Source organism: Pseudophryne corroboree, chromosome 2 (genome assembly GCF_028390025.1).
Source record: "Pseudophryne corroboree isolate aPseCor3 chromosome 2, aPseCor3.hap2, whole genome shotgun sequence".
NCBI classification, from domain to species: domain Eukaryota; kingdom Metazoa; phylum Chordata; class Amphibia; order Anura; family Myobatrachidae; genus Pseudophryne; species Pseudophryne corroboree.
The window spans coordinates 407,452,409-407,479,217 of record NC_086445.1 but is presented as its reverse complement, the minus strand read 5'-3'; the positions used below and the strand labels follow the sequence as shown (position 1 = coordinate 407,479,217).

Below are 26,809 nucleotides of genomic sequence, written 5' to 3'. Positions count from 1 at the left end.
AATATATATATATATTTAAAGGACGGCTGGAGTCAGAAAGGCTGACTCGCTGTTTATACTGTATGCACCCAACAAGCTGGGTGTTCCTGCGTCTAAGCAGACGATTGCTCGTTGGATTTGTAGCACAATTCAACTTGCGCATTCTGTGGCAGGCCTGCCACAGCCAAAATCTGTAAATGCCCACTCCACAAGGAAGGTGGGCTCACCTTGGGCGGCTGCCCGAGGGGTCTCGGCATTACAACGCTGCCGAGCAGCTAAGTGGTCAGGGGAGAACACGTTTGTATAATTCTACAAATTTGATACCCTGGCTAAGGAGGACCTGGAGTTCTCTCATTCGGTGCTGCAGAGTCATCCGCACTCTCCCGCCCGTTTGGGAGCTTTGGTATAATCCCCATGGTCCTGACGGAGTCCCCAGCATCCACTTAGGACGTCAGAGAAAATAAGAATTTACTTACCGATAATTCTATTTCTCATAGTCCGTAGTGGATGCTGGGCGCCCATCCCAAGTGCGGATTGTCTGCAAAACTTGTACATAGTTATTGTTACAAAAATCGGGTTATTATTGTTGGAAGCCATCTTTTCAGAGGCTCCTCTGTTATCATGCTGTTAACTGGGTTCAGATCTCAAGTTGTACAGTGTGATTGGTGTGGCTGGTATGAGTCTTACCCGGGATTCAAAATCCTTCCTTATTGTGTACGCTCGTCCGGGCACAGTATCCTAACTGAGGCTTGGAGGAGGGTCATAGGGGGAGGAGCCAGTGCACACCACCTATTGGTCAAACTTTTAATTTTGTGCCCTGTCTCCTGCGGAGCCGCTATTCCCCATGGTCCTGACGGAGTCCCCAGCATCCACTACGGACTACGAGAAATAGAATTATCGGTAAGTAAATTCTTATTTTTTCTTAAAGCACTTGATTGCAGATATATATTGTTAGCCCCATCAAGTAACATGGAAATGAATATATGTACCATTGTATATTCCATGTGTTTTGTTCCACAAGCACAAATAGAGACATGTACAATTGGATCTTTGGATTGTATTTGAAATGCAAATCATGTTTCCAATATGCTAAAAAGTAAGTCTGTTAAATGAGCCTAAGTGTGCTGAAATTTGCATTGTGGATTATCTGAAATCACTGTTACCATAACACCTCCAATCTAAATTTGTACTGTGTTGATTGGATGTAGAGCCATTCTGAGTTATACGCTCTGTATTCCTGCTAAATGTCAGATTATATCAATAGTCATTTGTTATAAAATATAATTAAGTAACTCATTGCAAAATATGAAAAATGTTATATGCTCCGGATTTTTCTTCTTTTTTTTAGGGCATAACTATTCGTCCATTGGTAGAATTTTTAAATGTGAAAAAAGCAAATAAAAAGCAGGAGATCATCAGTGAAGAAATCCATAATCGGGTATTTCAAGAATCAATTTGAACAAACAGTGAATTTTATATTGTGTGTTGTATGTAATTGTATTTACTGGGTATATGAGGCTTCTGGGAAGAATGATGACATTACAGAACAGTTGGAGGATGTTCTCAAAAATGGTGTTAATATGCTTTTTCACCAAGCTGGTTTTATTTCGAAATGAAAGAGTTTGAGGTTGAGAACAGTGTTAAAATCAGGAGTTAAAGTGAGCCGGAACAGGGCGGAACTGCGTTTCGTCAGTTCCACTTGGAGACGGAACCCAGTTTCCGCCTCCTCCGGCTCACCTAACCTGATGTGTGCCCGGCGCCGCACAGGGAAATGCTGGGCGCTTGCTGAGATTGTGTTACAAGCGGGCGCCCGGCTCTCTTTCCATAGCGGAAGCCGGCGGCAGTAGCTCACTACTGAGCTCCTGCTCCCAGCTCTGTCAGTGTGCGCTATGGGAGAGACGTCATGACGTCTCTCCCATAGTGCAGCGGAGCGGACGCCAGGAAGACTGCTGCGGTCGGACGCGGGAGCGGGGCTTGGTGAGTATGGTGTGTTGTTGTTTTTTTTTTTTTTTTATGTGTGTGAGTGCTTCTACTGGGGGCAGGCTACTCGGGGGCAAACTACAAGGGGGCAAACTACAGGGGGGCTAAACTACTGGAGGCATTACTAATTGGGTGCTAAACTACAACGGTGCTAAACTACAGGGGGGCATTACTACTGGGGGCAAACTACAAAGGGGGTAAACTACTGGGGTCATAACTGCAGGGGCATTACCACTGGGGGCTAAACTACTGGGGGCATAACTACAGCGGCATAACTACTGGGGCTAAATGACTGGGGGCATTACTACAGGCGACATTACTACTGGGGGCAATACTACACAGGGGCATTACCATTGATGGCATTACTAATGGGGGAACGACTAATGAAGGCATTGTAAATGGGGCACTTCATAAGAGGCATCACTCCTGGGGACACAAGGGGCACTACTACTGGGGGCATTGCTATGGGCTCTATATAAGGGGCACTACCACTGTTGGCACTACCAGTACAGTGGACATTGCATAAGGAGCACTACTACTGTGGGCATTGTATAAGGGGCGCTGCTGCTGTGGGCATTATGCGTATTACGGGGTGCTACTACTGTGGGCATTATGTGTATTAGGGGTGCTACTACTGTGGGCATTATTACTATTGTATGACCACGCCCCTTTTTGAGACCACGCCCTTTTTGTAATACCTTTATTACATGGGCGCCGGGGGGAGGGGGGTGAGTTCCACCACCTCTCTAGGACCACTTTAAGCACTGCTTACAATGTTTTTTTTTGTTGTTTTTAATTACCTATTTCCACTTGGCTGATTTTTATATATATATATATATATATATATTTATATATATATAGCAGGTGGATTTGGATCTTAAGCTGAGCTGTAATACCCTTTTGTAAATACTGTAAAACCACAAAGTAACCGTTTTGTGCTGCCACAATTGCCTGTAGTGTCATTGTCAAGCCAGGGGGTCTGGTAATTCCCAGTGTTAATGGAAGCAATTTGTATGGGATATCCTGTGATGTTATATTGTGATGTCACATGTATTTCATTGCAGGTAAAGGCAGAAACCTAAATAAGGTGTTCTAGGCATAGTATTACTAATAGATCCATGCTGTAATAGTTACTATTACAGTTTTCATTGGATCTGTTAGAACTAACATACAGTAAGACCTATTGGCGTTTTAGACGACTCTTCAAAATCTCCCTTTTTAACAATGTAAATACATTTAGGAAAGAAAAGTGAGAATAAATAGAAGAATCCTATCACTGTTCCTCACTTTTAAACTTTCGTAGAGTATGAAAAATTACATTTATCTGGGTTGCTTGTACTCAGGAGAATTAAGCAATAACACTTCTGGGTATATTCCTGGGTTTGCGCTTAGTTACAATCATTTAGTGTTGATCATATATTATGATATGGTCATAATGTCAACATTATGACCATGTCCATATGCTCATGTGGAGATTCATAATAGTCATAATGCTTAGATTCATAGTGCTTACCATGGCGACATTGACCATGTCCATGGCCCTAACCCTAATTCCTATCCTAACACTCCCTCTGGTGCCTAACCCCACCCTCCACCATAGTCTAACATAGTTAGTTTCCCAAATTTAGCGCCATTACAGTCCAGGTTTTACTCATTTGTATGTATGAGTCCAGACAGATAAATCAAATTGACTGAGGTACTAATAAAGTTACCTATGCTCAAGCATTGTCTGGACTGTAATGGCGGAGTTTGAAAAACTCTGGCCTAACGACATTATGGATGTCAACATTTTTATTGTCGACCTAATGTCTGCATCTCCTCCATAGGAATGAATGGGGATGTGCTGTTTGGTCAGAGCGTGGGAACTGCTGTCTTGAAGGAGTGAAGAACAAATGTATATGTAATTTTGTTAAATAAAATTTTTGAGAATGTCCTCCAATATGGTTAAAGTATGTTCTGTCTATTATTTCCATTCACCAGTATTTAATGCCCATTTATGTGTTTGAGAATATATTTGGAGACTGCTTTTAATCCAGTCCATTTTATCAAAATGTTAATAATACTGTAAGTGCACAGCATTTTAGCAAATTAATCATTAGCAAATTTTAACCTATACACAAAAACAGTTGAGCATCTTATATGTAAAATGATGGCTCGCACGGACCGTACACACAGTCTTACTTTCCATTGGACTTGCAATATTCATATACAGTATACATTTGTGGAATAATGAATTATGATTTATGTACCAATAAGCAGATGTCATTTCATCCACAGTTCTTGGACCATGTAAAGGCAGGCATTGAAGATGTATGTGGCCACTGGGGACACAACTACTGCAAAGACAAGTAGGATTACAGTATTTTTCATTTTGGTAGCCAGTGTGCCTGAAGCAGAGATTAACATAAGTCATTTGTATTTAATGAGTTATTCACATCTAAGCAGTGTGTCCACCTGCTATCTGTTCACTTGTATTGTTGTCATCATCATCAGCATCATCATTATTATCAGCATCAGCGGCACACATTTACATTATACCAGCCTATATTAAATGCAAATAACACAACTGCAAACAGACATATGCTTTAAGCCGGGTGTAGTACGGTATGCCGGCGCTCGGGCTCCCGGCGACCAGCATACCGGCGTCGGGAGCCCGACCGCCGGCATACCGACAGCGGGGCGAGCGCAAAGGAGCCCCTTGTGGGCACGGTGTCGCGCTACGCGCACCACACTATTTTATTCTACCTCCAGGGGGGTCGTGGACCCCCACGAGGGAGAATAGCTGTCGGTATGCCGGGTGTCGGGATTCCGGCGCCGGTATACTGTGCGCCGGGATTCCGACATTCGGCATACTGAAGACCACCCCTTTAAGCCAGCTCTGCACAGCCCACAGATGCCTCAACACACCCTCTCTGTACTTTGCCTACATGAGAACACCTCACTACAGCCCAGTTACATCCCTTCAGTCACAATGAAAGATAAGACTGAAATGCATTAATCTCTGCATAATTCATACTTGTGTAGGCTCTGTACTAGAGCATGCACAGTGCAAAAACACACAAGACACACTCTGAAAACAGGCTATAAGTTCAACTGTACAAATGCCTTATAGAGTCTTCATTCATGCATTGCCCAGGTCTATACAGGGTTGAAAACCAATTAGGAGCAATGTTAAATATGGTTTCCACAAATAATACATCAATGGCTAACAGCCCTGCAAACTTCCAACTAATCCACCATCCATCATCGGCTGAGTCGTGCAAGCCGGCTGCTGCAACAACAGACCTGACCCGACCCTCCCCTGCATCGTTGGTAACACGCTGCCATTTTGAGAAACAGAGGCCGTTGCCCACCTCTCCTCCCCAAACAGCCCCAGACTGTCGATCACTGACAGTCTGGTGTCTTACTGCTACTGATATGGCAGACCACAGTATGGTCCAGCGCATGCACAAAGTACGGAACATCGGTACTTTGCAGCATGCGTTGCTACTATAACTGGACCTAAATTAGGCCTACAGTGCAGTATGCCAAACAAACAAATACTTTAAAGCTAAAAACATAGCATATAGGGATAACAGCCGTACCAGATAAATGGTATAGTCCAAATACAGTCTCCAAAAAGGAGGAGGATGGAACCCGGGTACTACTTCTTCAGGGCTGCCAAGTACCACTGAATGGGATGTGTATAATCCTCCCAATTCACTCGGATGATGCGTTTTAATGCAACAGGCATCTTTGTCAGAGTAAGTGATAATAAAAACTGACAGGTTTATATACCTAGAAACAAAAAATGTCTAAATCAGGAAGTGTCTTTTTTTCTGATATATACAATGTTTTTGCATGGTTTAAAGCATCTTAACTATCTGCCAATTTTTACAATCTGCTTTCTACAACATTCAGTATTATTAACATCACAGGTACCATCAGCACCTTGTAATTGTTAGCTTATCGACCATCAACCCTCCCAAACTACCTTAGACCAGCATTGTTCCTTCCCTCCCCCCCCCCCCCCCCCATTTTTTTTCCAACTTCCTCTAATTTCAGGACTCTCACCACTGATTCAGGGGTAACCATCCCTGTCTAACATTGGCAGCAGATCCCCTATTTTCTTCTCCAATCTATATCTACTCTTTTTTTTCTCCATTTCGTGAACTCTTATCAGTGATTCCCGAGCCTTCGATATCAAAATATCCCTTCTACTTTCATACCACACTGGCAACGCCCGAATCCTTCCGATCTTGGAAGCTAAGCAGTGTCGGGCTGGGTTAGTACTCAAGTGGGAGACTCTTGAGGAATACTCAGTTTAGTAGAAGTTCCTGGACGGTTTTGCTCAGCGTCTAACACTGACAGCAGATTCATCTTACTCATTCCATCTTTATCTACCCCATCCGTCTCTTCATTATTACTCATAAGAGATCTAGCTGACTTATCATCAACCTAATATCCTTATAATTTTATTTACATACTTACCTAGGACTCATATAGAGATTTTTTTCAGGCCTCCAGCTGTTATTTTCTGCATTTTCGTACCCAGGCAGTCCAGAACTATTACTCAGTATTTACACTGTAAAAATTTGTTCTGTGTTCCCCTTTTCCTAACCCCCCCTCCTCTTTTTGATATTTTTGACAGTATATTCTACTACCATTTTACAGATTTTTGTTAATAAAAATAAGAATTTACTTACCGATAATTCTATTTCTCGTAGTCCGTAGTGGATGCTGGGAACTCCGTAAGGACCATGGGGAATAGCGGCTCCGCAGGAGACTGGGCACAAAAGTAAAGCTTTAGGACTACCTGGTGTGCACTGGCTCCTCCCCCTATGACCCTCCTCCAAGCCTCAGTTAGGATACTGTGCCCGGACGAGCGTACACAATAAGGAAGGATTTTGAATCCCGGGTAAGACTCATACCAGCCACACCAATCACACCGTATAACCTGTGATCTGAACCCAGTTAACAGCATGATAACAGAGGAGCCTCTGGAAAGATGGCTCACAACAATAATAACCCGATTTTTGTAACAATAACTATGTACAAGTATTGCAGACAATCCGCACTTGGGATGGGCGCCCAGCATCCACTACGGACTACGAGAAATAGAATTATCGGTAAGTAAATTCTTATTTTCTCTGACGTCCTAGTGGATGCTGGGAACTCCGTAAGGATCATGGGGATTATACCAAAGCTCCCAAACGGGTGGGAGAGTGCGGATGACTCTGCAGCACCGAATGAGAGAACTCCAGGTCCTCCTCAGCCAGGGTATCAAATTTGTAGAATTTAGCAAACGTGTTTGCCCCTGACCAAGTAGCTGCTCGGCAAAGTTGTAACGCCGAGACCCCTCGGGCAGCCGCCCAAGATGAGCCCACCTTCCTTGTGGAATGGGCTTTCACAGATTTTGGCTGTGGCAGGCCTGCCACAGAATGTGCAAGCTGAATTGTACTACAAATCCAACGAGCAATAGTCTGCTTAGAAGCAGGAGCACCCAGCTTGTTGGGTGCATACAGGATAAACAGCGAGTCAGATTTCCTGACTCCAGCCGTCCTGGAAACATATATTTTCAGGGCCCTGACTACGTCCAGCAACTTGGAGTCCTCCAAGTCCCTAGTAGCCGCAGGTACCACAATAGGCTGGTTCAGTTGAAACGCTGAAACCACCTTAGGGAGAAATTGAGGACGAGTCCTCAATTCTGCCCTGTCTGAATGGAAGATCAGATAAAGGCTTTTACAGGATAAAGCCCGCCAATTCTGACACGCGCCTGGCCGAGGCCAGGGCCAACAACATGACCACTTTTCATGTGAGATATTTTAACTCCACAAATTCAAGTGGTTCAAATCAATGTGACTTTAGGAACCCCAAAACTACATTGAGATCCCAAGGTGCCACTGGAGGCACAAAAGGAGGCTGTATATGCAGTACCCCTTTTACAAACGTCTGAACTTCAGGTAGTGAAGCTAGTTTTTTCTGGAAGAAAATTGACAGGGCCGAAATTTGAACCATAATGGATCCCAATTTTAGGCCCATAGACACTCCTGTTTACAGGAAATGCAGGAATCGACCTAGTTGAAATTCCTCCATCGGGGCCTTACTGGCCTCGCACCACGCAACATATTTTCGCCAAATGCGGTGATAATGCTTTGCGGTTACATCCTTCCTGGCTTGATCAGGGTAGGGATGACTTCATCCGGAATGCCCTTTTCCTTCAGGATCCGGCGTTCAACCGCCCTGCCGTCAAACGCAGCCGCGGTAAGTCTTGGAATAGACAGGGTCCTTGCTGGAGCAGGTCCCTTCTTAGAGGCAGAGGCCACGGGTCCTCCGTGAGCATCTCTTGAAGTTCCGGGTACCAAGTCCTTCTTGGCCAATCCGGAGCCACGAGTATAGTTCTTACTCCCCTCCGTCTTATAATTCTCAGTACTTTTGGTATGAGAGGAAGAGGAGGGAACACATACACTGACTGGTACACCCACGGTGTTACCAGAGCGTCCACAGCTATTGCCTGAGGGTCCCTTGACCTGGCGCAATACCTGTCCAATTTTTTGTTTAGGCGGGACGCCATCATGTCCACCTTTGGTTTTTCCCAATGGTTTACAATCATGTGGAAGACTTCTGGGTGAAGTCCCCACTCTCCCGGGTGGAGGTCGTGCCTGCTGAGGAAGTCTGCTTCCCAGTTGTCCACTCCCGGAATGAACACTGCTGACAATGCTATCACATGATTTTCCGCCCAGCGAAAAATCCTTGCAGCTTCTGCCATTGCCCTCCTGCTTCTTGTGCCGCCCTGTCTGTTTACGTGGGCGACTGCCGTGATGTTGTTCGACTGGATCAGCACCGGCTGACCTTGAAGCAGAGGTCTTGCTTGGCTTAGGGCATTGTAAATGGCCCTTAGCTCCAAAATATTCATGTGAAGTGATGTCTCCAGGCTTGACCACAAGCCCTGGAAATTTCTTCCCTGTGTGACTGCTCCCCAGCCTCGCAGGCTGGCATCCGTGGTCACCAGGACCCAGTCCTGAATGCCGAATCTGCGGCCCTCTAGAAGATGAGCACTCTGCAACCACCACAGGAGAGACACCCTTGTCTTTGGTGACAGGGTTATCCGCTGATGCATCTGAAGATGCGATCCGGACCATTTGTCCAGCAGGTCCCACTGGAAAGTTCTTGCGTGGAATCTGCCGAATGGAATTGCTTCGTAGGAAGCCACCATTTTTCCCAGGACCCTTGTGCACTGATGCACTGACACTTGGCCTGGTTTTAGGAGGTTTCTGACTAGTTCGGATAACTCCCTGGCTTTCTCCTCCGGGAGAAAAACCTTTTTCTGGACTGTGTCCAGGATCATCCCTAGGAATAGAAGGCGTGTCGCCGGGATCAGCTGCGATTTTGGAATATTGAGAATCCAACCGTGCTGCCGCAGCACTATCTGAGATAGTGCTACCCCGACTTCCAACCGTTCCCTGGATCTTGCCCTTATCAGGAGATCGTCCAAGTAAGGGATAACTAAAACTCCCTTCTTTCGAAGGAGTATCATCATTTCGGCCATTACCTTGGTAAAGACCCGGGGTGCCGTGGACAATCCAAATGGCAGCGTCTGAAACTGATAGTGACAGTTCTGTACCACAAACCTGAGGTACCCTTGGAGAAGGGTAAATTGGGACATGTAGGTAAGCATCTTTGATGTCCAGAGAGACCGTATAGTCCCCTTCTTCCAGGTTTGCAATCACTGCTCTGAGTGACTCCATCTTGAATTTGAACCTTTGTATGTAAGTGTTCAAGGATTTTAGATTTAACATTGGTCTCACCGAGCCGTCCGGCTTCGGTACCACAAATAGTGTGGAATAGTACCCCTTTCCCTGTTGCAGGAGGGGTACCTTGATTATCACCTGCTGGGAATACAGCCTGTGAATGGCTTGCAATACTGCCTCCCTGTCTGAGGGAGACGTCGGTAAAGCAGACTTTATGAAACGGCGAGGGGGAGACGTCTCGAATTTCTTGAGACGGGCCCCCAACGTGCCTGAGTCCGCTTGTAAAGCCCCAGCGTCATGCTGAGGACTTTGCGGAGGCGGGAGAGGGCTTTTGTTCCTGGGAACTGGCTGTTTGCTGCAGCCTTTTTCCTCTCCCTCTGCCACGGGGCAGAAATGAGGCGCCTTTTGCCCGCTTGCCCTTATGGGGCCGAAAGGACTGCGCCTGATAATACGGCGTCTTCTTAGGTTGAGAAGCTACCTGGGGTAAAAATGTGGATTTTCCAGCAGTTGCCGTGGCTACCAGGTCTGATAGACCTACCCCAAATAACTCCTCCCCCTTATAAGGCAATACTTCCATGTGCCTTTTAGAATCCGCATCACCTGACCACTGCCGCGTCCATAAACCTCTTCTTGCAGAAATGGACAGCGCGCTAACTCTTGATGCCAGTCGGCAAATATCCCTCTGTGCATCACGCATATATAAAAATGCATCTTTCAAATGCTCTATAGTCAGTAATATACTGTCCCTATCTAGGGTATCAATATTTTCAGTCAGGGAATCCGACCACGCCACGCCCGCACTGCACATCCAGGCTGAGGCGATTGCTGGTCGCAGTATAACACCCGTGTGAGTGTATATACATTTTAGGATATTCTCCAGCTTTCTATCGGCAGGTTCCTTTAGGGCGGCCGTATCAGGAGAGGGTAGTGCTACCTGTTTAGACAAGCGTGTGAGCGCTTAATCCACCCTAGGGGGTGTTTTCCAACGTGCCCTATCCTCTGGCGGGAAAGGGTACGATGCCAATAACCTTTTAGGAATTATCAGTTTTTTATCGGGGGAAACCCACGCCTCATCACACACTTCATTTATTTCCTAGGATACAGGAAAAACTACAGGCAGTTATTTCTCACCAAACATAATACCCTTTTTAGTGGTACTTGTATTATCAGAGATATGCAATACATTTTTCATTGCTTCAATCATGTAACGTGTGGCCCTAGTGGAAGTCACGTTTGTCTCCTCATCATCGACACTGGAGTCAGTATCCGTGTCTGTGTCTGCCATTTAGATAACGGGCGTTTTAAAGCCCCTGATGGCGTTTGAGACCCCTGGACAGGCACAAGCTGAGTAGCCGGCTGTCTCATGTCGTCAACTGTCTGTCGTAAAGAGCTGACACTGTCACGCAATTCCTTCCATAAGCTCATCCACTCAGGTGTCGACTCCCTAGGGGGTGACAACTCTATAATAGGCAATTGCTCCGTCTCCATCTCATTTTCCTCCTCAAACATGTCGACACAATCGTACCGACACACCGCACACACACAGGGAATGCTCTGATAGAGGAAAGGACCCCACTAGCCCTTTGGGGAGACAGAGGGAGAGTATGCCAGCACACACCAGAGCGCTATATATAGACAGGAATACCACTATAAAATGTGCTTTTCCCTTTATAGCTGCTGTTAGTATTAAAACTGCGCCAAATTAGTGCCCCCCTCTCTTTTTTACCCTTTTCTGTAGTGCAGGACTGCAGGGGAGAGTCAGGGAGACGTCCTTCCAGCGGAGCTGTGATGGAAAATGGCGCCCGTGTGCTGAGGAGATAGGCTCCGCCCCCTTCTCGGCGGCCTTTTCTCCCGCTTTTTGGTGAGTTCTGGCAGGGGTTAAAATACATCCATATAGCCCTGGGGGTTATATGTGGTGTATTTATGCCAGCCAAGGTGTTTACATTGCTGCTCAGGGCGCCCCCCCCTAGCGCCCTGCACCCTCAGTGACCGAAGTGTGAAGTGTGCCTGAGTAACAATGGCGCACAGCTGCAGTGCTGTGCGCTACCTTGTTGAAGACTGATGTCTTCTGCCGCCGATTTTTCCGGACCTCTTCTTGCTTCTGGCTCTGTAAGGGGGCCGGCGGCGCGGCTCTGGGACCGAGCTCCGAGGCTGGGCCTGTGTTCGGTCCCTCTGGAGCTAATGGTGTCCAGTAGCCTAAGAAGCCCAATCCACTCTGCACGCAGGTGAGTTCGCTTCTTCTCCCCTTAGTCCCTCGATGCAGTGAGCCTGTTGCCAGCAGGTCTCACTGAAAATAAAAAACCTAAAACTAAACTTTCACTAAGAAGCTCAGGAGAGCCCCTAGTGTGCACCCTTCTCGGCCGGGCACAAAAATCTAACTGAGGCTTGGAGGAGGGTCATAGGGGGAGGAGCCAGTGCACACCAGGTAGTCCTAAAGCTTTACATTTGTGCCCAGTCTCCTGCGGAGCCGCTATTCCCCATGGTCCTTACGGAGTTCCCAGCATCCACTAGGACGTCAGAGAAATTTGCATATAATTTTTATCATTTGTTTCTTCTGAGACTTCTATACACATACATATAAGAGTGCGCCCACAAAAGAGTCTTCTTTTCTCTTTTTCTGTTGCATGTTTCATTACTGACTCAGGGTGCACCACCAAATTTAAGATTAATTAGAAAACAATGGTTTTCTCTTTGTACTCATTATATTTTGTCTTAATATTATCTATTAGATACATTAATATTTTCCAGTGCGGTATACCCCCGATACATTTAGGTTTATATACCTAGAAACCAAAAATGTCTAAATCAGGAAGTGTCTTTTTTTCTGATATATACAATGTAAGACTAGAAAAATTCATGTATGTAAATGGTGAGAGCTGCCTTGACAATGACGCCTGCTGCATCGAAATGCGTCAAACGAGTCATTAGGGGGCCTATGCACATCCCATCCAGTGGTCCTTGCAGCCCATAAGGAGTAATACCCGGGTTCCATATTCCTCTTTATTCTGCACTCCATCCAAGCTCACAATATTTTTGAGAACTCCAGGACTGGCACTTAATCTTCAGTATTGTTCCATACACTGGGATGACTTCTAAACATGTCACTATGGATTACTTCATGTTTGGTAATACCACATTAATTGCACCAATCACCTTTGGAGGGTAGGAGGAGTTTGAAATTATTGTTTTTTATATGAGTAGATATTAACTTCTTTAAAAAAAACAAAAAATAAACCTGTCAGTAGATTTAACTTTTTTCTGCAGTTAGAGGACCTATTTTCAGGAATGCTTGAGATTTAGTGTAACTGTATATGGTTTTTCTTGTCATTTGGAGATTTATACCAAAAATATACTTTAAAAATTACCTATTTTTTTCACACTAGTCCGAGGCATTCTTCCCCTCAGGAAATGTTATACATTAGCAGTGCTCCTCAAAGTGACCATAGGAAGAAATGATTGGTGATAATTTGCTGTATATGACACAGGGCCTGATTTAGAGTGGACGCAAGTAAAACATCAGACACAAGCGCCTTAAGTTTTACTTACCCGCGTGCATCTTAGGCCCACTGCACATGCATCCAGAAGGTCACTGTTGGTGGATGCATATTGGATCTGCGTGGAGATCCATGTAGTTCCGATAGGCATTCGTGAGATGTGACAGGCCGAATTGCTTGATTCTGCAGGGGTGTCGGTGAACATGTCAAGAGCATGCCGGTGTCATGGACTGCACCAACACCGGCAGCCAAATACCATTGGACATTCTGATCAACTATAGGGTTTCTCAGAAAACTGATGGTGCGGCTACTGTCCACTTGATGGTCCATTTGTGCACACCATTACAGATTTTAGGTGCAGCCGGTGGGCGTCTTAATGGGCATCCCATCAGGTGCAGTGTTAGCATAATTTTGCAGTAATGGCTACGACAAACGTTGCTACTGCTTAGTGTCCAAATCTGAATCAGGCCCATCATTACTAAGCATCAGCAATTATTAATTTTTTTCTGGATAATAAGGTTCCTGATAAATGATTCAGTACTTGTAACCAGTTAAGGGGCTGATTCAATTAGACCAAAGCTGCCGACGGCTTATAAGCACAGTTACAGTAGGCTGTTCCCTGCTCACACCTCCATAGGATTAGTTTCAGCGACACTCACAGGTAATTAACTCAACCATGTATTCTGATATCTGTTGTATCAAAAAAGTATTATTTTATATCATTAATGTGTGTCTTTTGCTTAATTAAGGATATATGTGTTTCACATAGGTTTAAACAATTTGATGAAAAATACTTGCGTAAACTTTTAATTAGAGAAAATGAGCCAAAATCAAGCATTGTGTCTTTATATAAAAAGCTGGAAATAAAGCAAGCTATCGAGATGGCAGAGACTGGTATAAGTAGGAATCCATCTTTATCTTCAATAGGGTAAGTACAGCACATACTTTTGTAATAAATACAATCTACTGTGTAATAGATTTCTATATATTCAGGGGCTTATATTCTTCAATACGGCAGCAGCTCCCCGCTAGCCCTTCGGCATATTACCTTGTGCCAGCAATGGGGTCCCTCCTCCTTCATGGTGCCATCTTCCCAGTGATATTCGGGAAGATGGCGCATGCCACAAAGAGAGAAAATGCTCTGGCCCAGTGCCACAATCTTTGCTTCCACTGCACTGCACCATCTTCCTGAATCCCACTGGGAAGATGGTGCCGCAGAGAGGGGAGATCTGCTTCCTGGCACAATGTAAGTATACTCTGGGTGCAGTGCAGGTGCCTCTGGACTCAGGATCTTGTGTGCTCTGTACATCTTGCACCTATTATAAATGTATAAATATGCCTATGCGGGGTGGGTTCAGAACAAAATAACAGGGGTAGCGCCATGATAAGGGAAGGCAGGGGGGTTTAAGTGATGTATGCCGGCCAAAAGCACACGCGCTCCTAGGAAAGTGGGTGTGGCCTCACAGGGAATGCCGAACCCACAAAAAAAAGCCTTCATTTTGGTTAGACAGAAAAAAAAAAGCCACATACATTGGCCTACACAGAAAAAACAACAACACACTGACCCCCAAAACTAAAAAAAAACAACACTTGCCCCCATGGGGAAAAATACAAACACAGGAAAAAACTACAACATTTATTGGGTGATCGGGTGAGAGCCGATGTGATGGGTATCAGGGTTATAGAGCAAGTGGGGACAGATGTGGAGGTAACAGGGATAGATGCAGGTGCAGAGATAGGTGTGGTGGGTGACAGGATGAGAGTCCATGGAACAGGTGTGGTAGGTGACAGGGCAAGAGAGTTTGCAGGGTGGACAGTTGTGCCGGGTGACAGGGTGAAAGAGTCTGCAGGGACAGGTGTGGGTGACTGGATGAGAGTCCATGGAACAGGTGTGATGGGTGACAGAGTGAGAGAATCTGCAGGGGCGACAGTTCTGCCGGGTGACAGGGTAAAAGAGTCTGCAGAACAGGTGTGGGTGACTGGATGAGAGTCCATGGAACAGGTGTGATGGGTGACAGAGTGAGAGAGTCTGAAAGGGCAACAGCTATGCCGTGTGACAGGGACAGATGTGGGTGACAGTCCATGGGGAGAGGTGTGGTTGGTGGCAGGTCCTGCATGTGCAGGGCAAATGGTGGTGACGGGGTATAAGTCTGTGTGGTAGATGTGGCTGGTGACAAGGTGATAGTCTGCAGGGCAGATGTGGTGCGTGTTGGGGCATGAGTCAGTGGGGCAGATGTGGTGGGTGACAGGGCATGCGTCTGTTGGACAGGTCTAGTTACAGCAACCCCCCTGAATCCACTCTCTCCTTTCAGTAATCCCCTCACAGTGAGTACCCCATCTCCATCCTTTAATAATCAACTCACAGCACATATTGCCACCCCCCTACCTCTTTCCCCTTTCACCCAGCAATAGAAAAATTACCTTCTTTCTTTACTTTTGCTTTCTTCCCGGCAGTTTGCAAACTGCAGTCTGCCCTGACTGTCGCGATAGTGCATGTGTGGCAGAGTAACTCGAGGGGGCGGAGCTAGCAAAGAGCAGCCGGGGACCCGTAGTGCATCCTGCCTGCCCGTCACCTCCCGCAGCCGGCCATGTACATGACTATGTTTCTGCAGAGGCAGCCATAGATGGCTGCCCTTGTCCTTGCCTCCTGGGCCATCCAACCATTGCAATGCTGATCCTGTAAAGTTGGAGGCGGAGCTGGGCTGACATCAATCAGCTGCATGGGGGATGGCCATCAACAACAGCAGACTCATCCTGGTGGTGGCCGTGCAGCTGCATTGCTGCAATAAAAATAAAAGTTAAATAAAAAATGTCCTAATCCGCCAATGTGCCTTTGAATATATTATTGTTTCCTGAGATATCGGCCTCTGGGGATTGCTGCTGTTGCTGACATTGTGGAGAGAGCTGCTGAATCTCTGTAAGGATATATTGTATATGTAATTGAATTCTGGCTATATTTGCTACCACTTAACTCTATTATTATTACATTTTATTTATAAGGCACCACACATGTTTCACAGCGCTGTACATACGGCGCACATTTGAACAATACAAGGTACTCAGAACTTACAGTAACTTAAAAACTAAAACAGAGTACAGGTAACAATTAGCTCCACAATTCACAGTACGCAATACAGCTGAGATGTAAGGAAGTAATTGGTGTACTACTAGGGGCGGGCAGCCATTAGAAGATATGAACAGTTACAGGCAAGAGGGCTGTAAGAACAGTATTGAAAAGCGTCCTGCTCCAAGGAGCTTACAACCTAGGAGGAGGGGGAAGACAGACAGGTGACATGAGTAAGCAAATCCGAGATGGGCAAGGCATGAAGCAGGGGGTTGAGAGAGCGGCCTCAAGACTAGGTTATGCGGCGGAAGGGTATGCTTTGATGAACAAGAGGGTTTTGAGTGCCTGTTTGAAGCTTTGCAAGATTGGGGACATGCACACAACACACACAAATACACACATAACACTAGGCATACCTACTATACATTTTCTAATTAAATATAAACTTAGGCCATGATCCCAATCCAACTATATTCTAACAAAATAGGCCAATATAGTCATAACCCAGTTAACCTTCCAGCATGTTTTTGGATGGTTGGAAGAAACCAGAGAACCTGAAGAACATGTACATTCGTTGTAGAAAGATGCTTCATTGATATTGAACCCATAGTCCATGAACTGCAAGGAATTCAATGCTAACTAATACAGGGGATCGGTATGAAATACCTCCAATCAAAATACCGACGTTCAAAATCCCGACACCAATTGATTGATGGTCAAAATCCCGACAAGGTCAAAATCCCGACATGGACAAAATACCGACATTTAAAATACAGACCAGGTCAAAATACCGACAGGTCAAAATACCGACATGCAGTTTTTTTGTTTTTTGTGTGTATGTCGACATAAGTCAACATGGACACCATATAAAGTGTACCGCGTCCCCTCGCATGGCTCGCGGCTTCGGGCACGGTGCCTCGCTGCGCTCGGCACACTATTATATTCCCCCTCCCGGTCCACTGGGATGGTAAAGTATGAACAAGTCGGTTTCAATGAAAAAAATCATGAAAAAATCATGTCGGTATTTTGACCTGTCGGCATTTTACATGTCGGTATTTTGACCTTGTCGGTATTTTAAATGTCGGTATTTTGTCCATGTCAGGATTTTGACCTTGTCAGGATTTTGACCATCGGTCAATTGGTGTCGGGATTTTGAACGTCGGGATTTTGATTGGAGGTAAACTGACTGCATCCCCTAATACAGTATGTCATTACTGTATTAGGAAAATGGTGCACAAAACGGCTAAGGATTCATTTAGGAATATCTGCAAAATTATAACATCTTCAGATTTGTAAATGTCATTAATTCTGAATACATGAGTTAATTATAATAACAAATCATGTGCCATGGAGCGTGTTTGCTACAATAAACTCTGCTTTATCTGTAGTTAGTGGCCATATCAATATATTTTATGATGGCTTTTTAAACCAAGAATAAACTTATTTCACTTTCTAGGAAATTCAAATATATTTGACATTGTTGTTGTGGTCAATTCACTAATTGTATTCATCTCTAATAAATCAGAACATATGAAAAAAATAAAGTGCAACCTCTTTCTCCAAATGAAGTTAATGAAATGCGAGATGTGCTATCAAAGAACCTTTACCAGATACGTCAGCGGGTAAGTTTTTGGGCGTCTCTTTTCCTTCCTGGGTGACAGCTGCACTTGCTAACATTATCAGCTCCGTAGCCTAGAGAATCTCAATATGCAATTTCATTTGTGTACAAACATGAATTAGGCCCTTAGTTCAGTCATGAAAAATGTTAATATACTTTTGCACTTACGGCATAATTGGCAACAGAAACTAAGCAAATACTACAGTATAAATAAGTAACTTGTTTATTAGACATTGTTTTCTAAGGTGTAACAAGCTGCTATTAGCCCTCTTCTGTTGAAAAGGTATCTTTATCGGTGATGGTTTTTACCTATGGGTTGCAGGACTGCAGCCCCCCCCATAACTAAAACCCATATGGAAGTCCTACCTGTCAGTCACAGACACACAAGGCAGTCTAATTGGGAGGTGGTTCCTCCCTCTAGGACTGCCGGAACGGGCAGCAATTATCAGAGAGCTGGCCTAGCCGGCTTCTACACACTGCAGCCGATGCAGTCCATAGAAGCCAGGGGATTGCATATGCGCCGGGGTCCCGGTGTCTGTGAACTACATAGCAGGGCCGGCTCCAGGCCTACTAGCACCCTGAGCGAAAACATGTAAAAGCGCCCCCCCCCCCCCCCCCCCATGCGCTCACGCTCCAGGGAAAGTGGGCGTGGCCTCTTGGAAAGTGGGCGTGGCCTCAGGACTTCATATTATTAGACTATAAATAAATATGTTTTCACACCCCCTCTACGCACACAATTAGCAGCCTTACACATAACAGCCACAGTAGTGTTCCTTACACACAATGTCTCCAGTATAGTGTCAGATACACATAATGTCTCCAGTATAGTGCCAGATACACAATGTGCAGTGCCAGATAGACATGATATACCCCCCAGCAGTGCCAGCTACACACAATATGCCCCCCAGCAGTGCCAGCTACACGATAGTGTTCACTTTTTAGGGCAGGGAGGGCACATTTTTAAGTTAGGAGGGCAAAATGATGTACATACTGTAATGCTTGGTGCTCATTTACCTACATGGTAAAGCATGGACAGTGCGCGCTGAAGGCGCGCAGCAAAAATTTAGGGGCGTTGCTTCGTGGGGAAGGTGCGTGGCCACATAATAGTGGCAATTCGCATTACACCACACAGTAGTGCAGTTAATACACACTGCACCAGGTAGAACCTCCTAGACACTTTGCGCCAGGCAGAGCACGTTAGACACTTTTCGCCAGGCAGAGCACGTTAGACACTTTGCGCCAGGCAGAGCACGTTAGACACTTTGCGCCAGGCAGAGCACGTTAGACACTTTGCGCCAGGCAGAGCACGTTAGACACTTTGCGCCAGGCAGAGCATGTTAGATACATTGCCTAGCCACAGACACCTAGCGGGAACACTACATGATATGCTCCCCAACCGTGCCAGCTACACATGACATGCCCCCCAGCAGTGCCAGTAACACATGACATGCCCCCCAGCAATGCCAGATACATAAATGGCCACACAGTGCCAGATATGTCCCTACATAAATGCCCCTACAGTGCCAGATACAGAAATGCCCCCACAATGCCAGATACATAAATGCCCCCACAGTGCCAGATACATAAAATGCCCCCACAGTTCCAGATACATAAATGCCCCCACAGTTCCAGATACATAAATGCCCCCACAGTGCCAGATACATAAATGCCCCCACAGTGCCAGATACATAAAATGCCCCCACAGTTCCAGATACATAAATGCCCCCACAGTGCCAGATACATAAATGCCCCCACAGTGCAGATATACCCCCACAGTGCCAGATACATAAACGCCCCCACAGTGAAAGATATACCCCCACAATGCAGACATACATGCCCCCACATTTCCAGATACATAATTGCCCCACAGTGAAAGATATGCCCCAACAGTGCCCCCACACAGAGCCCTATCCACGATACCTGTGGTTGTGGCGGGAGGGGGAGTGCCGCTGAGGACACGGGCGGCTCTTCTAAACTCTTGTGTGCGCGGCTGACCGGCGTCTAACGTCAGACGCCGGCGCCGCACAGCCGCATACACAACAACTTAAGTTTATGCCAGGCAGCACTGCAGGCTGGCTCCAGGCACAAAGATGGCGGCGCCCATAAAGGGTGGCGCCCCGCGCGGCCGCTCTAGTCGAACGTGCCTGGAGCCGGCCCTGCTACATAGTACAGGTGCCGGGATCCAGGTGGCGGCGGGGACCAGGTAACAGGGACAAGGCAGCTTAGACCCAGCATCATGGCCAGTAGCAGCCCTCCTCCTCCACCCAGGTAGGAGCCGCTGCTGATCTTTATTAATTTTGGTAGTAAAAAACGATTAGAAATAAAAATGGGTTAGGTCAGCTGGAGGCCCCAATGAAGAAGCGCTGTTACAGGCACAATACTAGTCAGGCCCCAAAGCAAATCTGGCAACACACTACTATTATTGATACTTTTTTCGTTACTAATGTGCCCATGGTTTGGTACATCCTGAACCAGAAGCCTTAGATTCATTTGAATGAAGCCAAGGATTAGCAACAGGGCCGGCGCTACCATTAGGCAGCTTTAGGCAGCTGCCTATGAGCGCCGGCCACTGGGGGGCGGCACCGCACACTGCCGATGAAAGAATGACTTCTTTATTATTCCCTTAACTCACCCGAGCCCCTCCTCTTCCATAAGAGACGAGGAGCAGAGATGCCGCAGGCCCTCAACTGCTATCAGCCGACTTCTGTGGGTAAGTCTAGCTGGGTACCGCATGTTAGACACCCACCGCCCCCTACGCGATTGCAGACTCCCGCAGTTTATGCCCCCGCCGCAAGCGCCGCCAGCATGTTACTCCCAACCACTGAGCCACCCCATGACAGACTCCAGCGTGTTATTAATACAACCCCCCCCCCCGCGCTCCAGCATGTTATTAACTCCCCCTCCCCCCGCTCCAGCATGTTATTAACTCCCCCCCCCTCCAGCGTGTTATTAACTGTTCCTTCCCAATGTCCTCCCTAATTGCTTCACACCTGTTTGTTCAATTATTTTCCATCATACAGGATTAATCCTGTCCAAGTTATATAGAGAGAATACTGCATGGAGTTTGAAGCAAGGGGAGAAGGTTCTCATCTGTTACTTTATTGTTACTTTCTAAATCTTTTCTGTGAATGTTGGATAGCAGCGAATAACAGTGTATCAATACATGTATCAATAACACTGTATCAATACATCTTATTTGTTTATACTACGTATTGATTTGACCATACATAGACTGTGGAAAGGGGGTAATATCTTTATCCTATTGCCACTCAATTATCTCTGTGCCTCTGTTCAAATACCCACTATTATTATACAGGATAAATTCTCTTTATATTAGGTACAGAGTAGATTGTTTGTGGCCCACAGTAAGGGGATAACACCCTTACTTGTCATTTCATTGTTGCCCTTATAAATTTTTGAGGGCAGGAAAATAGCAAGATATCTCATACTTGCCTACCTGCCCCTCTCCATTAGGGAGAAAATGCTCTGTTCCTGGACTTTCCTGGTAATGTATGATTGCCATCACCTGTGGTGAAACACCTTTCTTATCAATTAACTAGCTCACCACAGGTGATGGCAATCGTACATTACCAGGAAAGTCCAGGAACAGAGCATTTTCTCCCTCATGGAGAGGGTCAGGTAGGCAGCTATGTATCATCTTATTCTCCCTGCTTGCATTATGTATTGATCTGATTATATACAGATAGGGGAAAGGGGGTGAGATTCTTACCGCCCATATTGTTATTTATTTTCCGTGAAATTTGTACAGTATAAAAATAACATCACGTGCAGACTGTCATTTGTGTTTCTCCTTCTCACTCAGGAGTGTACCGCATAGGAGACAGGAATGCAACCTAACCCTTTGCGCTACCTGATATCAGACATCAAAGGGTAGTTGCCTCAGTCTCATTGCTTGATACCTCCTCTTTCTTTCTCCTGGCTAGGTTGGGGGAACCCATCCTCTCTCATTCCTCGTCCTATACCACTTAGGCAAGACGGGAGAACAGCAGAAGGGGGGTTACACCTGCATCCTAGCCACCATTATTCCCTGCTATACTTTTTCATTAGGATCATGTTAAAATAATTACAACTATTTAATGGTGACTAAAAAAGGTTGGGAACCCAGAAATTGGGCACTTAAACTGTACCCTAGATAAGAGTATCTACTATTTAAGAGATATACTTGAATCTATTGCTATTTTGATATAACATTCATCGTTTGGTTAGGAGGAATGTGTACATAAGGCATATATTGCTATTTTGAGGCACTGGTGCCTCATACCTCCATTGCAGGATTTAAATTATTCAATTTGTTTTGGATGTAATTATATTTACTACATGACTACCTGATATAGATGTTTTCTGCTCATTTAGGAGAAAGCAGCATCTAAGGCACAAGTGCCTCATACCTCCTTTTAGGGGATTTTACCAAAACTAACAATCTATATTTTTGAACTCGTGACCTACGATTCAAACATTTTGCCCTGGGACATCAGATATGGGCTACAATATCAACAAGATGATGGTCACTTTAGAATAGAATAATTTCTTTTTCTAAGGGATCACGCATTCCATATATAGGGGGGTGATTGCGCTAACATATTTCTGAATAGTTAAAATCAGGTAACACTATAACTACTATTATTACATATTTTCACACATGATCACAATTCTTTCTTTTTAAATATACATGTGTTATGTTAACTGAAAAATCTTTTTTAAGGCATACCTAATAAAAATTAAAATTTTATCTAAGATAATTATACATTGTCAATCAATTTCTGCTTCAGATAAGAGTGCTCCCTACCAGGGGTGTCTTGTTTGTTTCAGTACATTTTGTATAACTTATTCCCAAAACAACACAGATGTGTGCTTTGGAACACTCATCTGTGTTGTTTTGGGAATAATGCTGCTTGGAGCAGTTTAACCGTGCGGGTGTTATAACCGTGCGGGTGTTATAACTTCTAACATGGCTACACCTGAATACAGAGGAAATCATGGTCCCATAAAACATGAACTAAGCATCTATAAGTTATTTATAAAGTTAAATTGTTGCTGGAGTAAAAGGAGTTTAATTTATTGGTAAGTTGCAGATTCTCCTTGAAACCTGAACTTATAATGAAAATTCTATAGTATTGTATTGAATAACTTATTCCTATTGTGGCATTTATTTAAGATTAGAGATACATGGGCACTGTTATTTAGGTTATTTGCCTGGTACCCATTTGATCTTTTTTTTTATCTTACTGTATTTCATCCAATATTAATTTTAGATAATGGTTTTTAAGTATTACATCTTATACTCAGTTCCGGCGCCACCCCCACCATGAGTGCAGACTCCAGCACATTACTATCCCCCCCCCCCCCTTCAAGATTGCAGGCTCTCCTATGTTAACAGCCGCCCCCCCCCCCCCCCCCCCCTCCCTAGATTGCAGGCTATGTTTTGCAGCATATTGGCGGATCAGAGTGGCATATTGATTATTTACCTGTGTGCATAAATATATTAGACTGCATACATCATATATACATATATATATATCTATCTGAAGCCGCATGTCCGGTGCCTGTCTGCCCCTCACCCCCCCGCCACCCCTCATTCCCACCCCCTCCTGCGATGCTCTTTCCCTCCTTCCCTCAACCCAATGACTTGCGGGGAGCCTTGCGGGGAGCTGTTGGACTCCAAGGAGGAGGCCACGACTGCACCCGGGGTGGCAAGGGCTTTGTCAAACACCAGATGATCTGCCCCCCCTCCCAGCCGGCCCTGACAGGCACCAGCGACAGGGAGTCCAAGCCTGGCAATCTCTACCCCGTGCACGAGTGCATTTTAAAGGGCAATATCCGCCCGCTTTCCACCCTCACCAGAGCCACAGCATCAGCCAGAAGGACAACCACACTCAGTGCCTCGCACCTCAGCTGGCTGTCATTCATGTGACCGGCAGGAGATTTGCAGCGCCTCTCTAGTGCCTGAGAGGTGTCAGCTGGCTGTAGATGGCCAAAATAGCATGGCAAAACATTAATGTGTATATATATATATATATATATATTGTAAGTGACACTTATAAGATGCCGACTTCGCACTCTTTTACCTGAGGGTCCGGGTATGGGGGGGAGTCAGCTGAAGATTTGCCTAGGGTGCTGAGAAACCTTGCACCGGCCCTGATTAGCAGAAGATAGTACAGTATGTCATTGATAGTGGACTGGCGCTACCCTACATCCTATGACACATTGTAGCATTTTTGACTGAATAAATTGTAGCATTTCAGCTGCAGTCTGATACTTGTTTTTCTTATTCCAGACTCTCTCCTATAACAGACACAATCTTGCAAGCGGGACCAATGAAAAACAAGCAAAGGAAATACTGATTCGTCGGAGGCACAGCATGAGAGAGAGTTTAAAGAAGCATAATAGCCTAATAACAAGGAACAGAGCGGTACATTTATTTTTCTGTTTTTATTTCTAGGTGTGTTTGTATACCAAGGGATAGTCATATGCAGGAATTAGGCCTTTCACCCAAAGCATTTAGCCAAGAAAAAAAAAAACATCTTCAAGAAGACAATACCAAACACATATCTAATAGCAGTGTAAGAACCCATAGTAAAATTAGAAAACACACACAGTTTAAAAGCAGTGTTTAGTATTTATGTGTTAAAAGAGCTGTGTTAGTTGCATATCTTCTAAGGTTCGTGACTTTTAAGGAATATTTATGGAGGGGCAAAACATACAGTGCATTCAGAAAGTATTCACAAAAAAACTTTTTTCACGTTGTTATTATGGGCTATTGTGTGTAGAATTTTGAGGGAAAAATTAATTTATTCCATTTTGGAATAAGGCTGTAACATAAGAAGTTGTGGAAAAAGTGAAGCACTGTGAATACTTTCCGGATGCACTGTATGACCACCTATTGTTCTGGGTTCAGACTTTGGAGAATCTGTGCTTGGAAGAACCCCTGACAACAAGCAGTACCCCAGTGAGGCAGGTATTGGGGCATTACTGTGTGGGGCATTACAGTGTGGTGCATAATATGGTGCTGGGGACAAAAGTATGGGGACACAAAAATTTTTTTATTTTATTTATATATATATATATATATATATATATATATAGTACGATGTGGGGACCGGCACTCTCAAACACAAACACAATTGCCCCGGTGCCTCCTCAAGTGATCCAAGGACCATGTATATCCACAAAGAAGGAGTGGCACTCGTGGGACTTCAGTCAAACAACAAAGGACACAGCGGTCACTAGTTGGGTCTAATCGACGTTTCGATAATTTAATATCGTCTTCAGGATAAACAAAGTGCATACAAGACAACATTTATATACCTACTCACCACCCCTGATGTATCCACGCCATCGCTGCGGGCGCCGGGTCCTCGGACGACAGTAAAACTCTGTCGCGCACTTCCTGTGCGCCCGGACGCTCGAGCGGTTGCCTGGAGACCAAAAACATCATGTGACATCAACAAATAACAAATGGCATCGGGTAATGCAGGAGCGCGTGTATCTAACATAGATACACGTACAGGGACAACAAGTTAATAGTTACACATGCAAATGCTGAAAACACAACATATATACAAAATAGCAAAATTGTATAAGTACCTGCTGGAGACATATACTGTGTACAAAATTGTAAACTAGCACAAATTGGGCTAGAGGCGTCAAAAAAACATAGATATTGCACAAACCAGGATCAATGGTAACTCATAATGCTGCAGAAAAAAAGGGCAAATGCTTCCTAAGTAAGTAGCGTTACTGATCATCCACGTAGGGATTCATGAGTCCAGAAACATCATGGAGCTAGACTAGACGCCTCAAATCTAATTATAGCAGGAAAATTATAAGAAAAATTGAATTTTTTTCTGGGAGAGTACATGTAAACTCACAGAAAATAATTCACAAAAAGCACAATATACTTCACAAAAAGCAATTCAGGGGAAGATTCTCATTGAGCCCTTTAGGTGCAATAGTATTCAGGCGGTATATCCACCTGGCTTCTCTCTGAAGTAGGGCCTTGCCCCTATCACCCCCCCTAAGGCGTTTAGGTTCAGTATCAATGATTTTGTATCGCAGTGTGGTAAGACCATGTCCTAATAATTTGAAGTGTCGGGCAACAGGTTTATTTGATCCACTGCTGGCCCCTTCTAAGGCATGTCTAATGGCCGACCTGTGAAGTGCCATGCGATCTTTAAACATCCTAGTGGTCTTCCCCACATATAGGAGACCACAGGGGCATCTCATAATGTACACCACATAGGTACTGGTACATGTCAGTACATGGCGTATGGCGATCCGTTCCCCCGAATGTGGATGGGCGAAGGAATCACCATACTCCATGAAACTGCACGTAGTGCAGCCAGTACATCTATAACAACCCGCCTTTCTCGTGAGGAAGGTAATCGGCCCAACTTTTTTGGTATTGGAGACATCGTTCTTAACAAGTCAGTCTTTGAGATTCCTATTCCTAGTATAGCTGGCTAACACTTTGGTATTTTTGAGCATACTCAATTCGGGATCTGTTGTCACCACCGGCCAAAGGTTCTTCACGGTCTTCGCTATACATGGACTGACTGGACAATATTGTTGAACGAACGGGATACAGTCACCAAGCCGATTTTGACGGTCCCCAGATGGAGTCAGAGTTCTAGAACGTGGAATGGCCAGCGCTCTTTCTTTGGCTTTCACCAAGTCCACGTATTTGTATCCCCTGAGCATGAATTGCTTCATCATGTCCTCAATCTCTCGTTCAGTATTGGCTATATCATCTGATATACGGTGTATCCGCAAGAATTGTGAGAAGGGTAGGCCCCTCTTTGTGGAATTGGGATGTTGGCTGCTGGCATGCAAAATCGTATTGCGATCCGTGGCCTTCTTGTACAATGAAGTACAGATTTTGCCATTCAACACAGAGATTTGGACATCCAGATAATTCACAGACTGT

The 26,809-nt window shown here is 45.1% G+C and overlaps 1 protein-coding gene and 1 pseudogene across 2 annotated transcripts in view; both read left to right on the top strand.

Moving 5' to 3' along the window:
- LOC135023902 (sodium/hydrogen exchanger 2-like) overlaps window positions 1–26,809 on the top strand; it is a 148,554-nt gene that overhangs the window by 113,480 nt on the left and 8,265 nt on the right. For both annotated transcript variants that reach the window (XM_063953426.1, XM_063953427.1), the window contains exons 6-10: window positions 1,328–1,417; window positions 4,237–4,307; window positions 13,953–14,111; window positions 17,773–17,869; window positions 24,161–24,295. In XM_063953426.1, coding sequence (XP_063809496.1) covers window positions 1,328–1,417; window positions 4,237–4,307; window positions 13,953–14,111; window positions 17,773–17,869; window positions 24,161–24,295 — 552 coding nt within the window. The remainder of the gene's footprint in view (window positions 1–1,327; window positions 1,418–4,236; window positions 4,308–13,952; window positions 14,112–17,772; window positions 17,870–24,160; window positions 24,296–26,809) is intronic.
- Window positions 6,154–6,272, top strand: LOC135052378 (5S ribosomal RNA; annotated as a pseudogene).